The sequence below is a fragment of the Nerophis ophidion genome, linkage group LG11 (assembly GCF_033978795.1).
Source record: "Nerophis ophidion isolate RoL-2023_Sa linkage group LG11, RoL_Noph_v1.0, whole genome shotgun sequence".
In the NCBI taxonomy this organism is placed as follows: Eukaryota; Metazoa; Chordata; class Actinopteri; order Syngnathiformes; family Syngnathidae; genus Nerophis; species Nerophis ophidion.
This window is the reverse complement of record NC_084621.1, coordinates 34,829,227-34,845,204: the sequence shown is the minus strand read 5'-3', so window position 1 is coordinate 34,845,204 and position 15,978 is coordinate 34,829,227. Positions and strand designations below refer to the sequence as shown.

At 43.7% G+C, this 15,978-nt stretch overlaps 1 protein-coding gene across 6 annotated transcripts in view; it reads right to left on the bottom strand.

The window, feature by feature from the left end:
* The window catches only part of LOC133561972 (solute carrier family 45 member 4-like), a 63,821-nt gene that overhangs the window by 12,452 nt on the left and 35,391 nt on the right, over positions 1-15,978 (bottom strand). For all 6 annotated transcript variants that reach the window (XM_061915721.1, XM_061915723.1, XM_061915719.1 and 3 more), the window contains 4 exons: positions 10,451-11,070; positions 10,248-10,376; positions 9,930-10,178; positions 9,370-9,489 (listed from right to left, as the gene is read on the bottom strand). In XM_061915721.1, coding sequence (XP_061771705.1) covers positions 9,370-9,489; positions 9,930-10,178; positions 10,248-10,376; positions 10,451-11,070 — 1,118 coding nt within the window. The remainder of the gene's footprint in view (positions 1-9,369; positions 9,490-9,929; positions 10,179-10,247; positions 10,377-10,450; positions 11,071-15,978) is intronic.

Genomic DNA, 15,978 nt, shown 5'->3' with positions numbered 1-15,978 from the left:
GGGTAGTGGCCCGGTTCTATTGGCCGGGCATCCGGGCAGACGTGCGCCGCTGGTGCACCACCTGCCCGGAATGCCAACTGGTAAATCCAGCAGCCGTCCCGAAGGCGCCCTTGCGCCCATTACCACTTATAGAGGTCCCATTCGGAAGAATAGGCATGGACCTCATCGGGCTATTGCACCCGAGCTCACGGGGATATCGCTTTGTGTTAGTCCTAGTGGATTACGCAACGCGCTATCCCGAAGCAGTGCCTCTGCGCTCCATCTCCGCAAGGAGCGTAGCGCAAGCGCTGTTTCAAATTATCTCCCGGGTCGGGATCCCGAAAGAGATCCTGACCGACCAGGGCACGTCCTTCATGTCACATACAGTAAAGGAACTATACGGATTACTGGGTATCAAAGCGATCCGCACCAGCGTGTACCACCCCCAAACAGATGGGCTGGTGGAACGGTTGAACAAAACGCTAAAAACCATGATCCGTAAGTTCACGCACAACGACAAACCAAATTGGGACAAATGGCTGGATCCCCTCACGTTTGCGATGCGGGAGGTACCCCAGTCCTCCCTAGGTTTTACACCATTCGAGTTGTTGTACGGCAGGAAGCCGCATGGAGTGCTGGACATAATTAAGGGAAGCTGGGAGGAAGGTCCGAGCTCCAGTAAAACTGAAGTCCAGTACGTTATGGACTTGACTCCACACATTGGGGCACTTATCACGGGAGAATTTGCTCCAAGCCCAAGAACGCCAAAAACGCACGTACAACCAGGGAACCCAGCTGCGAAAATTTGCACCGGGAGAAAAAGTCCTTTTATTACTTCCAAGTTCCAGCTCTAAATTACTTGCGCGATGGCAAGGACCCTTTGAGGTCACATGACAAGTGGGGGATGTGGACTATGCGGTTCGGCGCTCGGACCGAGGCGGAGACACCTAAATTTACCACCTCAATCTGCTGAAAGCATGGAAGGAGGCGGAGCCTGTTTCCATGGTGACGGTAGTAAGAGAGGAGGAGGAGTTGGGGCCAGAGGTCCCGCGCTCTGCCCCTTCCCCTCCCCTCCCCTGTGATGATCACCTCACGCTCAAACAGAAAGCGGATGTTGCAGCGCTACAACAGCGCTTTTCTGATGTGTTCTCCGCGCGGCCCGGCCGCACAAACCTCATCCAACATCACATCGAGACCAGCCCGGGGGTTACGGTGCGGACTCGACCATACAGACTTCCCGAGCACAAGCGCAAAGTAGTTCGGGAAGAATTAAAAACCATGCTGGAACTAGGGGTGATAGAAGAATCCCACAGCGCGTGGTGTAGCCCAATTGTTCTGGTGGGAAAGAAGGATGGCTCCAAACGCTTCTGTGTGGATTACCGCAAGGTGAGTGAGGTGTCACGTTTTGATGCGTACCCAATGCCCCGGGTCGACGAGCTCCTGGATCGGCTAGGCACTGCTCGCTTTTTCACCACACTGGATTTTCTAGGCGCAGTCAAGGCGTTGAGGGGTTCCGGTTTGGTGACCGCAGGATTAGGTCTCTGCTTTTTGCAGATGATGTGGTCCTGATGGCTTCATCTGACCGGGATCTTCAGCTCTCACTGGATCGGTTCGCAGCCGAGTGTGAAGCGACCGGAATGAGAATCAGCACCTCCAAGTCCGACTCCATGGTTCTCGCCCGGAAAAGGGTGGAATGCCATCTCCGGGTTGGGGAGGAGACCCTGCCCCAAGTAGAGGAGTTCAAGTACCTAGGAGTCTTGTTCACGAGTGGGGGAAGAGTGGATCGTGAGATCGACAGGCGGTTCGGTGCGGCGTCTTCAGTAATGCGGACGTTGTACCGATCCGTTGTGGTGAAGAAGGAGCTGAGCCGGAAGGCAAAGCTCTCAATTTACCGGTCGATCTACGTTTCCATCCTCACCTATGGTCATGGGCTTTGGGTCATGACCGAAAGGATAAGATCAGGGGTACAAGCGGCCGAAATGAGTTTCCTCCACCGTGTGGCGGGGCTCTCCCTTAGAGATAGGGTGAGAAGCTCTGCCATCCGGGAGGAACTCAAAGTAAAGCCACTGCTCCTTCACATCGAGAGGAGCCAGATGAGGTGGTTCGGGCATCTGGTCAGGATCCCACCCGAACGCCTCCCTAGGGGGGTGTTTAGGGCACGTCCAACCGGTAGGAGGCCACGGGGAAGACCCAGGACACGTTGGGAAGACTATGTCTCCCGGCTGGCCTGGGAACGCCTCGGGATCCCTCGGGAAGAGCTAGACGAAGTGGCTGGGGAGAGGGAAGTCTGGGTTTCCCTGCTTAGGCTGTTGCCCCCGCGACCCGACCTCGGATAAGCGGATGGAAGGATGAATGGATGGATGGATGGATTTAACCAAGGGCTACTGGCAGATTCCCTTATCACCAGAGTCCAAGGAAAAAAACGGCCTTCTCCACTCCGGAAGGTTTATTCCAGTTCGTGACACTGCCGTTTGGTTTGTTCGGTGACCCCGCCACGTACCAGTGTCTCATGGACCGGGTGGTGCGCCCCCACGCGGCATACGCGGCCGCATATTTGGATGACGTCATCATCCAAAGTAGCGGCTGGGAACAGCATATGCAGCGGGAGGGGGCGGTGCTCGAGGCCCTGAGGCAGGCGGGGCTCACCGCCAACCCGGCAAAGTGTGCGGTTGGCCGGAGGGAGGTACAGTACCTGGGGTACCACTTGGGGGGGGGGGGACAAAACAGCTGCGATTGCGGCCTGTCCACCCCCCAAGACAAAAAAGGAGGTGAGGCAGTTTTTGGGCCTGGCGGGATATTACCGCCGCTTTATTCCACGGTTCGCGGACTTGACCAGCCCACTAACTGACCTCACCCGAAAGGGTGCCCCAGAGCTGGTCCAGTGGACGGAGCAGTGCCAGCGGGCGTTCGAGCAGGTAAAGACGGCACTATGCGAGAAACCGGTACTATGTATGCCTGACTTCACCATCCCCTTTTGTCTGCAGGCGGACGCATCGGCCAGGGGACTGGGGGCGGTGCTGTCCCAACGGGTGGGGGGTGTCGACCGCCCCATTCTGTACATCAGCCGGAAACTCTCAGACCGGGAGGCGAGGTACAGTACGGTAGAGAGGGAGTGCCTCGCCATCCGATGGGCGGTCGGGGCCTTCCGCTACTACCTCCTGGGGCGCGCCTTCAGTCTCTGTTCGGACCACAACAAACCGCTCCAATGGCTCCACCGGATGAAGGATGCAAACGCACGGATCAGCCGGTGGTACCTCGCATTACAGCCATACAACTTCCGGGTGCTCCACAGGCCGGATGGGTGCCCGGCCTGAAACTGACGGTGGAGGCCTGTGAGAGGCGGGGCGTGGTCACGCGCCGCCTGTCGACGGGGCATGCACAGGAGCCGGCTGGAAGCAAGATGACAGGTGATTGAATACCTCAGCTGGAAAGAGTTATCTATTCACCTGTCTCTATTTAGCAGCGTTGGTGACTGCAGGGCGGGGCTGAAAAGCCAGAAGGACCCGAGGAGGTGCTGAGGACGCCAGAAGGGTTGTGGGAGGACTGAGCGAGTTAAAAACTTTGTGAGTGAACGAACTAAGACTGAAAAGACTTGGGGAGCGAACAGAGAAGATGAACTGTTGTGAAAATTAAAAATGAAAAGAAAATCCTTTTGGGAACAAACGAAAGAAGAAATATTGTGTGTAAAAAGATTAAAAAGAATTGTCAACTTGAACCCCTGCTTCGGTCCTGAAGACCCCACGACACAAGCCTGTCACATGCAGTATGACCAATGTCAAGTTGATTGTGTTAATAGTTCATTATTGGCCACGATAAACCCTGGTTAGGCTTTGTCAATTATAGACTATATCATTTGTGACTCTTTTCTTCCGTAAAATGGACCCAATTCACGACACAATTAACAAGATTGATTTTTCAAAAATTATTTTAAAGATTGTAGGTTGCCATCAATCCGACGTGGGTGTTTCAGGGCCCGTATGTGTTTCAGAGAAAGGCAATGTGTTGGATGAGTGACGTCAGTGAGTAAGTGGGCGAGCAAAGAGAGAGAGAGGTAGCGTTTGCAACTGCCAGTAGAATGAAAAATAGGTCCGGTTGGGTCCTGCAAAACTAATAATAAAGCAACCAGATTGTCACAAATCGGCGGTCTCGTCATTGTGACGTGAAAGTGGAGCTTAGAAGACCCATTGACGGGTAAAGTGAAGGGTGTTACCCCGACATATATATATATATATATTTATACATACATACATGTATTTATATATATGTACATATATACATACATTTATTTATATATATAAATATATATTTATGTATATACACATGTATATATATACAGTGGGGCAAAAAAGTATTTAGTCAGCCACCGATTGTGCAAGTTCTCCCACTTAAAATGATGACAGAGGTCTGTCATTTTCATCATAGGTACACTTCAACTGTGAAAGACAGAATGTGAAAAAAAATCCAGGAATTCACATTGTAGGAATTTTAAAGAATGTATTTGTAAACTATGGTGGAAAATAGGTATTTAGTCAACCATTCAAAGCTCTCACTTATGGAAGGAGGTTTTGGTTCAAAATCTCACGATACATGGCCACATTAATTTTTTCCTTAACACAGATCAATCGACCTGTCCCCTTAACAGAAAAACAGCCCCAAAGCATGATAGTTGGTGTGGTGTTCTTGGGATGCAACTCAGTATTCTTCTTCCTTCAAACACGACGAGTTGAGTTTAGACCAAAAAGTTCTATTTTGGTTTCATCTGACCACATGACATTCTCCCAATCCTCTGCTGTATCATCCATGTATCCATTTTGGTATAAACTCAGCTTGTCGTGTTTGGAGGAAGAAAAATACTGAGTTGCATTCCAAGAACACCACACCTACTGTGAAGCATGGGGGTAGAAACATCATGCTTTGGGGCTGTTTTTCTGCTAAGGGGACAGGACGGTTGATAAGTGTTAAGGAAAGAATGAATGGTGCCATGTATCGTGAGATTTTGAGCCAAAACCTCCTTTAAACAGTGAGAGCTTTGAATGTTTGACCAAATACTTATTTTCCACCATAATTTACAAATAAAATATTCAAAATTCCTACAATGTCAATTCCTGGATTTTTTTTTTCACATTCTGTCTTTCACAGTTGAAGTGAACCTATGATAAAAATGTCAGACTTCTGTCATCATTTTAAGTGGGAGAACTTGCACTGACTAAATACTTTTTTGCCCCACTGTACACATATATATATACCTATATATATATATATAGGTATATATATATATATACACTTTGATGAGGTAGCGACTTGTTCAGGGTGGACAACGCCTTCCGCCCGATTGTAGCTGAGATAGGCACAAGCGCCCCCCAGCGACCCCAAAGGGAATAAGCGGTAGTAAATGGATGGATGGATGTGTGTGTGTATATATATATATATATATATATATATATAAACGGGTTGTACTTGTATAGCGCTTTTCTACCTTCAAGGTACTCAAAGCGCTTTGACACTACTTCCACATTTACCCATTCACACACACATTCACACACTGATGGAGGGAGCTGCCATGCAAGGCGCCAACCAGCACCCATCAGGAGCAAGGGTGAAGTGTCTTGCTCAGGACACAATGGACGTGACGAGATTGGTTCTAGGTGGGATTTGAACCAGTGACCCTCGGGTTGCGCTCAGCTACTCTCCCACTGCGCCACGCCGTATATATATATATACACACACACACAACACACACACACACACACACACACACACACACACACACACACACACACACACACGCACACACACACACACACACACACACACACACACACACACACACACACACACACACACACACACACACACAACAAACACACACGCACACACAAACAAACACACACGCACACACATATAAATATTGGACACACCTTCTAATTCAATTCAATGTTTTTTCTATTTTCATGACTCTTTACATTGTAGATTGTCACTGAAGGCATCAAGACTATGAATGAACACATGTGAAGTTATGTATTAAACAAAAAAAGGTGAAATTACTGAAAACATGTTGGCATTCTCTTGGCATTCTCTCGATGAGCTTCAAGAGGTAGTCACCTGAAACGGTTTTCCAACAGTCTTGAAGGAGTTGCCAGAAGTGTTTAGCACGTGTTGGCCTAATCACAGCAAATGGTAGCTATTTTGAAGAAGATAGAATATAAAACATGTTTTCAGTTATTTCACCTTAACTCCACATGTATGTCCACATTCATAGTTTTGATGCCTTCAGTGACCATCCTGCATAGATTACGTTTGGGCACATAAGCAACAGCATAGTTACTTTTGCACATATGTCCCACCTAGAGTTAAACCGACACAAATATTTTGGTACCAAAATGTATATCGTTATGTATTTCAATACTTTTCAAATCAAAGGAGAACACAAACAATGTCATTATAGGCTTCATTTTAACAGAACATTTATGATAAAACTAATGATTAAACATGTTTCTTATTGCACTCAAATAACAGTTTACAAACATTTTACATATTAGATAAAGCCTGCCATAATCTAGAATTAGGTTACAATAGAATATTATGAGTTATCGACATTGTATTAAATGCCTCATGATTTATGGTTGCCAATTTTGACCTGTGCTTTAAGACAAATACAATAACTTGTAAACACTGAAAACAAGGATAAAAATACACAGATAAGTAACATGTAAAACCCACATCGTTAAATCCATCCATCCATTTTCTACCGCTTATTCCCTTTCGGGGTCGCGGGGGGCGCTGGCGCCTATCTCAGCTACAATCGGGCGGAAGGCGGGGTACACCCTGGACAAGTCGCCACCTCATCGCAGGGCCAACACAGATAGACAGACAACATTCACACTCACATTCACACACTAGGGCCAATTTAGTGTTGCCAATCAACCTATCCCCAGGTGCATGTCTTTGGAAGTGGGAGGAAGCCGGAGTACCCGGAGGGAACCCACGCATTCACGGGGAGAACATGCAAACTCCACACAGAAAGATACCGAGCCTGGATTTGAACCCAGGACTGCAGGACCTTCGTATTGTGAGGCAGACGCACTAACCCCTCTGCCACCGTGAAGCCGTTAAAGATAAAACACAAATGAAATGGTGGGAATTTGTTATGAAATTCAGTCAATTCACTCATATTATTTTACATTACGTGGGCTCCACTAATAATTTTCAATAAGCCAACCAGCTGTATGCATGTCCTGTACCTACTGTATTGACAGTTCTAAAGCCCAAACACCTTCATATTGCCTTTCACACACCATTTTTTATTAACCAATAGAATTGCTGTTATTTTGTCCTTATTCCTTTGGACCAGGGGTGTCAAACTCAAATACAGAGTGGGCCAAAATTTAAAACTGAACAAAGCCGCGGGCCAAGGTTTAACAAATTAAGCTTTTAATAGGGACCCAAACAAGTTTTGCATTGAATATTAAACAAGCAAGGCTTATGTAGCTTTATAGTCACATACAAAATCGAGTTTCAAATTATAATAATGAGTAAAAAATATCAATGGCATCATAAAATAAAATGTAAATAAAATTGGGGGAGCGGGGTTTGGTGGTAGCGGGGGTGTATATTGTAGCGTCCTGGAAGAGTTAGTGCTGCAAGGGATTCTGGGTATTTCTTCTGTTGAGTTTATGTTGTGCTACGGTGTGGATGTTCTCCCGAAATGTGTTTGTCATTCTTGTTTGGTCTGTCTTCACAAGTGTGGGGCATATTTGTAAAAGTGTTAAAGTTTTTTATACGGACACCCTCAGTGTGACCCTTATGGCTGTTGATCAAGTATGCCTAGCATTCACTTGTGTGTGTTAAAGCAGCATATATTATGTGACTGGACCGGCACGTTGTTTATATGGCGGAAAAGCGGATGTGAAGACAGGCTGTAGAGGACGCTAAAGGCAGTGCCCTCAAGGCACGCCCCCAATATTGTTGTCCGGGTGGAAATCGGGAAAAATTCGGAAGAATGGTTGCCCCGGGAGATTTTCGGGAGGGGCACTGAACTTTGGTAGTCTCCCGGGAAAATCGTGAGGGTTGGCAAGTATGAGTATCAGCGGTGAATGCAGTGTTACAGAGGCCAGCTCTAATCTTAATTTGATATTACCTCAAGGGCCAAATGAAATTACACGGCGGGCTAAATTTGGCCCGCGGGCCAGAGTTTGACACCCATGCTTTGGACGATTAGTATGATTGTATGCGCTCAGCTACAATCGGGCGGAAGGCAGGGTACACCCTGGACAAGTCACCACCTCATCGCAGATAGACAGACAACATTCACACTCTAGGGCCAATTTAGTGTTGCCAATCAACCTATCCCCAGGTGCATGTCTTTGGAAGTGGGAGGAAGCCGGAGTACCCGGAGGGAACCCCCCTCGACCCCAAGAGGGAGTAAGGGGTAGAAAATGGATGGATGGGTGGTATGCGCTCAGTGTTGCGTTTTGACACACGAATGCGGCTGTGACATTGGTGAGGACATGTGGATGAAAAATAATAATAATAATAATAATAATAATAATAATAGATTTTATTTGTAAAAAAGCTCTTTACGTTGAGCAAACAACCTCAAAGTTCCACAGTGTAAAAAATAGTAGTAATAATAATTTAAAAAAATAGAAATAAATAAAATATAAAACTAGAAACAGCCCGATAGCTAGAACCAGCATGCATATCTATAAAAAGGGTTTTTTAAAAAGATGGGTTTTTAAGCCTTTTTTAAAAGCATCCACAGTCTGAGGTGCCCTCAGGTGGTCAGGGAAAGCGTTCCACAGACTCGGTACAGCGGAGCAGAAAGCCCGGTCTCCCATAAAATAACATATAAACAAAGTCTTAGTATTTTTGTATTATTATTTTGCATTTTATCTAGTTAGCTTGTCTAGGTGGCTAACATTACAATCTAACGTTCCAAGAGTCCTTCAAAGAGTCATTGGGACACAACTACCTTAACGGGACCGCACAAAATGTAGGGATAGGGCTAAAAAGTAGGGCAAGGTGGTGTATTGGGATTGGGCCTAAATATGTTTTATTGTTATCATTTGTTTGTTTTATTTAACGCGGGGATTTACAAGTTTACATCCCAATTACAAGGTTAAAACATGTTTATTACATTTAAAAGACTATACATGCATTATTATTATGTATTATCATTACATCAGTGGTTATTTTGGTTTTCCCCAAAAAATAATGGCAATAATATCGTTTATCGGCAATAATTTGTAGGGTCAGTATATTGTTGAGGAAAATTTGTTGTCGGTCCAGGCCTACATAGCACATCATGATTTTAAAATCCAGGCAGACATGGACGGATGTGCTCTACTTGCAGTGTATCATGCAACAACAGCAAGGAGTGTGTGTGTATACCTGGGGGTCTCCTTTGTAAATGACTTGCCCCATGAAATCCGTGTAAAAAACAGCTTCCGCTATGTAGGAGAACCATGTGACCAAGTGGCACAGACACAGCCTCCACAGCTGCTGTGGCATCTGTAAAGCACAAGAGAAGGAACTATGATTACTTCACACAAAAATGAATATTTAAAGATATCCATCCATTTTCTACCGCTTATTCCCTTTGGGATCGCGGGGGGTGCTGGTGCATATCTCAGCTACAATCGGGCGGAAGGCAGCGTACACCCTGGACAAGTCGCCAGATAGACAGACAACATTCACACTCACATTCACACACTAGGGCCAATTTAGTGTTGCCAATCAACCTATCCCCAGGTGCATGTCTTTGGAGGTGGGAGGAAGCCGGAGTACCCGGAGGGAACCCACGCAGTCACGGGGAGAACATGCAAACTCCACACAGAAAGATCCCAAGCCCGGGATTGAAACCAGGACTACTCAGGACCTTCATATTGTGAGGCAGACGCACTAACCCCTCTTCCACCGTGCTGCCCTACGTTGCTGATAATTGCCCTTACCTTTAACATGGACAACCAGAGGAGTCGCACGGTGGTGCCCTTGTCAGACTCGCTGTCGCTACTGGAGGCCTCAGAAGACAGACTGCTCGTGGAAAGCTGAAACTCCCTTCTGTCCAGACGCTGCTGCAGATCGCTCAAATCGTTGAGACTGCGGGAAGTGGTGATGGGCGGCAGGCTTGAGGCAGTTGTCTGTCGCAGTCTGTATCGCTGCGAGCCCACTCGTCCATAGTAGGAGAAGGTGAAAGACGGCTGAAGAAATAGAAAGACACATTTGTCATTTTTCAAATTAACGATTCTTCTCCAAAGGCATAAAATTACTTGTCGGTAGAATGTGTGCTTGTGTGGTCGGGGCGAAGTGGCGGCGCCATGGAGACGGGCGCCAGGTTTGTTGGAGATGTGGCTTTTGTTTGAATTGCAGTGCTCAGTGACGCCATTGGACAGCTTTGTCTGCTCAAGGAAAGAAAGGGACAATGTTAACAAAAAGCTTTTTAAGCATGAATCACATATGAGCTCTACTTCACCATTGGTTTCAAATGGGATCCCTCAGTGGACGGACTATTTGTGTGACCATTAATCTCAGAATCTCCGGATTCCAAAACCACCATCCCATCCGTGAGTTTGGAAGATCCAACAGTACCCTGGTCTGAAGATTTGAAAGAATACTGTAGACCTTCTTGGATCTCAGTTAAACCTTTTTGCACTTCAGGCAAGAAAAGCTGGACCTCCGGGTCTAGATCAGGATCCAGCTTGATTGTAGCGTCTGGCATTGCTAAGACGGAGTCACTCTTACTACGCACTCGCTCCATAACCAGGAAGTCCATTTCTCTGGCCTCGGGATCCGATTGGTCGTCTTCTCTAAAAGAGGCGCCCTCCTCTGTGATTATATCCAGAAGTGGTGGTATGTGACTAACTGGTCTGGAGGACAATTGGCTGCTCAGCTCTCTTCTATTTGCAGCTATAGTCTGCTGAGATGTCCCTAAGGGCCTCTCGGGGATGCTAAACATGTGCAGTATGACAGAGGTGATGAAGAAAATGGCTGCAAAAAGGAAGAGCACTTGCTGCTGGGACTTAAAAGCTTGACCTAAAGCTGTGCCAGTCCAGTCAAGACCACCTAGCATGTAGCCAATTGCGCCACCGACCCCTAGAGAGGACACAAACAAGATAGCACCAGTGCTTATATAAACAAACTCGTAATTTCACACAATTATGAATTACGCTTTCTTTTCCACTGCTTGCCAAATTGCCACACTTCTTTGTGCAGTGATTCACAGGTAGAACCAGACACATGCGCAGACAGAAACCTGCTCCTTTTTGCTGTAGCCCAATTTTTTTGGTTTATTCTTTTAACAATAAAAAATACTCTGTCTTCAACTCCTCCAAAATATGGCAGGGCATATATTTGAATACTAGTGAGAATCATTCTAAAGTTGAATTTCAAAGTGTTATCTTTGTTTTCATACGCCCTCACTTTCGTCCACCGTCTTGGTTAACACATGACTCATGTGTGAAAACTGTCATATATGTGTGTGTTTATATATCAGTTTCCCCGCATATCATTCCAGTGAATTGAGTGCCTAAACCACGGGTTTCCTGAGGGCCATTTATGGCTCACAGCTATTATTTTAATGGTCTGTGGCACATTCTACAAAATATTTTTACTGAAAAAAAAATGCACAAAAAAAGAGCAAACAGGTGTGATATAACAAGCAAAAGTGGAAATGCTATTTTTACAATAATAACACAAAACAGAAAAGCTGAAATTTTCATTAGAAAATCTATGTTGTAGAGGTGCTCAAAAAAATATCCAAATCTCGATTTTTACTTGATGCCGGTGTACACGCACACGCACACACACACACACACACACACACACACACATATATATTTATATACACATACACACATATGTGCAAATATACACACATATATATGTGTACATATATCCATGTATACATGTACATATATAAATATATACATACACACACACATATATATATATATATATATATATATATATATATATATATATATATACATATATATATATAGTGTGTGTGTATATATACATACACACATGTACATATGTACATATATACATATATATATATATATATATATATATATATATACACGCACACACACACATTATATATATATATATATATATATATATATATGTGTATACACACACATCTGACATCACATGGACAAAGATAAGACTTTCTGGAAGAATGTTCTGTGGTCAGATGAAACAAAAATGTACCTGTTTGGCCACTATACCCAGCAATATGTTTGGAAGAGAAAAGTTGAGGCTATTAATCCCAGGAACACCGCTCTACCGTCAAGCATGGTGGTGGTAGTATTATGCTCTGGGCTTGTTTTGATGCCGATGGAACTGGTGCTTTACAGAGAGTAAATGGTACAATGAAAAAGGAGGATTACCTCCAAATTCTTCAGGACAACCTAAAATCATCATCCCGAAGGTTGAGTGTTGGGCACAGTTGGCTGTTCCAACAGGACAATGACCCCAAACACGTGTTAAAAGTAGTAAAGGAATGCTAAATCAACCTAGAGTTAAGGTTTTGGAATGGCTTTCCCAAAGTCCTGACTTAAACGTGTGGACAATGCTGAAGACACATGTCCATGTCAGAAAACCAACAAATTTAGCTGAATTGCACCAATTTTGTCAAGAGGAGTGGTTTAAACATTCAACCAGAAGCTTGCCAGAAGCTTGTGGATGGCTACCAAAAGTGCCTTATTGCAGTGAAACTTGCCAAAGGACATTTAACCAAAAATTAACATTGCTGCATGTATACTTTTGATTTGATTTGAGTAGACCCATAATAAATTCATAAAAAGAACCTAACGTCATTAATGTTTTTTTGTGACAAACAAGGATGTGCTCCAATCACTTTAGAGCATTGGAAACCCAAGACAGCCATGACATTATGTTCTTTACAAGTGTATGTAAACTTTTGATGGCGACTGTATATACATATACATATACATATACAGTGCAGGCCAAAAGTTTGGACACACCTTCTCATTCAATCCATGTTCTTTAATTTCATGACTATTTACATTGTAGATTTTCACTGTAGGCATCAAAACTTTGAATGAACATATGTGGGGTTATGTACTTAACAAAAAAAGGTGAAATAACAGAAAATATGTTTTATATTCAAGTTTCTTCAAAATAGCAACCCTTTGCTCTGATTACTACTTTGCACACTTGGCATTCTTGATGAGCTTCAAGAGGTAGTCACCTGAAATGGTTTTCACTTCAGAGGTGTCAATAGTTTTGATGCCTTTAGTGACAATCACCAAACCCTGTATCCATATGAGTTGGGAAATTGTGTTAGATGTAAATATAAAAATATAAACGGAATGCAATAATTTGCAAATCATTTTCAACCCATATTCAGTTGAATATGCTACAAAGACAACATATTTGATGTTCCATCCATCCATCCATTTTCTACCGCTTATTCCCTTTTTGGGGTCGCGGGGGGCGCTGGCGCCTATCTCAGCTACAATCGGGCGGAAGGCGGGGTACACCCTGGACAAGTCGCCATGCCAATAATTTGGTAAAGGTAACCAAAATGTATATCTATACTTTTCGATACTTTTTCGAATAAAGGAATTTCAAAATTGGTTTTATTTTAACAGAAAATCCTGCAACAATACAATAATTATATGTTTCCTATTGCACTCAAATAACAATTTTACAAGGTTAACATAAATTAGAGGGCATTTAACACATTAGTCTTATCTTGTTTTATTCAAAGAAAAATTCAAAATTTTCCATATTACATATAGTCTGCCATAATCAAGTTCATAAGTTGACACTCTTGGTCTGTGATTTAAGAAAAAAACAATTATTAGTAAGTATTCAAATAATAACTATGGATAAATGTACACGGATAAGGCATAAAGCAGGTAAAACACACATTTGTTCAACATAAAACACAAATTGTAGCATTTTTTTTTTTACGAAATACAGTCATTTCACTTGCATTAGTTGACACTAGATTGGCGGTCTTAACTCCGCTAATATTTGGCATCAAGCCAAGCAGCTGTGTGCGCGTCTACCTATCTACATGTGCACAGCAGGGTAGTTAGTTACCTCATGAGAGTAGCATACAGCGTGCGTTTGTGAGAATGTCAACGTGTTGGTTGAGTGACATCAGTGAGGGAGTGGACGAGTAAAGAGAGAGAGAGGTAGCGCTTGCACTGCGCAGTAGAAGGATGAACGGGTTGTGTGCTGCAAAACTAATAATAACGCAACGAGATTGTCACAAATCGGCTGTCTCATTATTCTGAACCGAAAAATTAGCTTAAAGAAAACATTGCCAGTTAAAGTGAAGGGTGTTTTCCCCGATGAAAACATCGACCCTGAAAGGAACGTCTGCCCTGTGCTCCTTGACTTAGGTCTGCCTGGAGCCGAACAGCTGGACAGGTGTAACAACTACATTATTACATGTCACTATTTATAACTCCTTGTGCAGATCTGAATGATTATTATATAAATGTTTACCCAAGTTCGAAGTAAAGGTGGTAATACTAATCGCCACATTTGGCGAGGCGTGTTCTAAAGCAGCAGTTGCAGCGTGGCGCCTCCCTGTTCCTGCCTCACCTTTATCGTTAGTTTTGAAGCCCAAATACCTCCATATTGTTCTTCACGCACCCTCTTTAACCATTAAAATTGTCATTTTGTGCTATTCTTTCTCTCCAAGATGTTATTGCTTGTATGCCCTTTGTGTGTGCATTTTGACACACTCAACATCATGCGCCTTGGCTCTGTAGTCACCGCCGCACAGCAGCATTCAGATGAAAGAACGGTACTGGTATTTTTCAAAGGCATTATAATATTGATTTCAATTCATTAGTATTGCAGTACTTCATTAGTACCAGTATACCGTACAACCTACATGTATTGTTAATTGTTCATTTATATATATTTAAAATTGTTTTAGGGTTAAACAACAATCCTCGATCCTATGCAAGAGCAACAGTTGACAACAGAGAACCAGATGACATGGACACTGCTTCAACAGAGCAATAAGTGGTCAACTTTCTGCAATCACAGGGAATTGATGTCGATATTAACACTATTGATACATGCAATTCACTGAATAGAAGAGGGGGCAACACCATGCCTGTCACCATCGTTAAGCTCAACAAGAGGAAATCCAAAATGGCATTGCTGACACAGGGAAAAAAGCTGAAGGGCACAAATGTGTACATGAATGAGCACCTCACTAAACACAATGCTGAAATCACCAAGAAAGCACGCGACCTGACGAAAAGGAGCCCTCACTGCAACATCTATGTGAATGGAGGGCCACAAGCAAGAGACCCAGTTGTCAAAGACATCAAGGATCTGTACGAATATCAGAACTCCCAGCAACTACAACAACAACGGTAATGGAGTCTGACGGAAAACAAACAGTGACATTCAACTACAAAAATACAAGGCTCCCAAGGATTACCGAACAAGAACATATTTACTCAGGTGCACACTCATCTACACTTATAGACAATTATAGAGCAACACAAATGGTTGGTGAACAGGAATGTATGGAACTGAAAACCTTCAGTAGCATAGATTACAATAGGAATTAGATAAGGATATAGATCCAGATATAAACTGTTTCTTTCACACCAGGGAAATAATTATGCCATTAGCTATTGATAATGTCTTAGAACGTATAACCATAGATTGGCATTAAAAAAGCAAAAACGTACTGATCAGTTGTATATATAGATCACCGAAGTCAAACAATGATACGTTTGAGAGATGTATTAAGGCAACTTTTACTGAAATCCGTCAAAAAATAATTTTCTTATGTGAAGACTTCAACATTAACCTCTTGAAACCTAACAAACAAAAGCCCATAGGTGACTTTATTGAGACAATGCATAGCCTGAGTTTATATCCTAAAATCACAAGGCCAAGCAGAATCTCAGGACATTGATAATATTTTTACTAATGATTTTGATAATAATACCATAAGTAGTCTGCAAATATCCGCCATCAGGGATCATC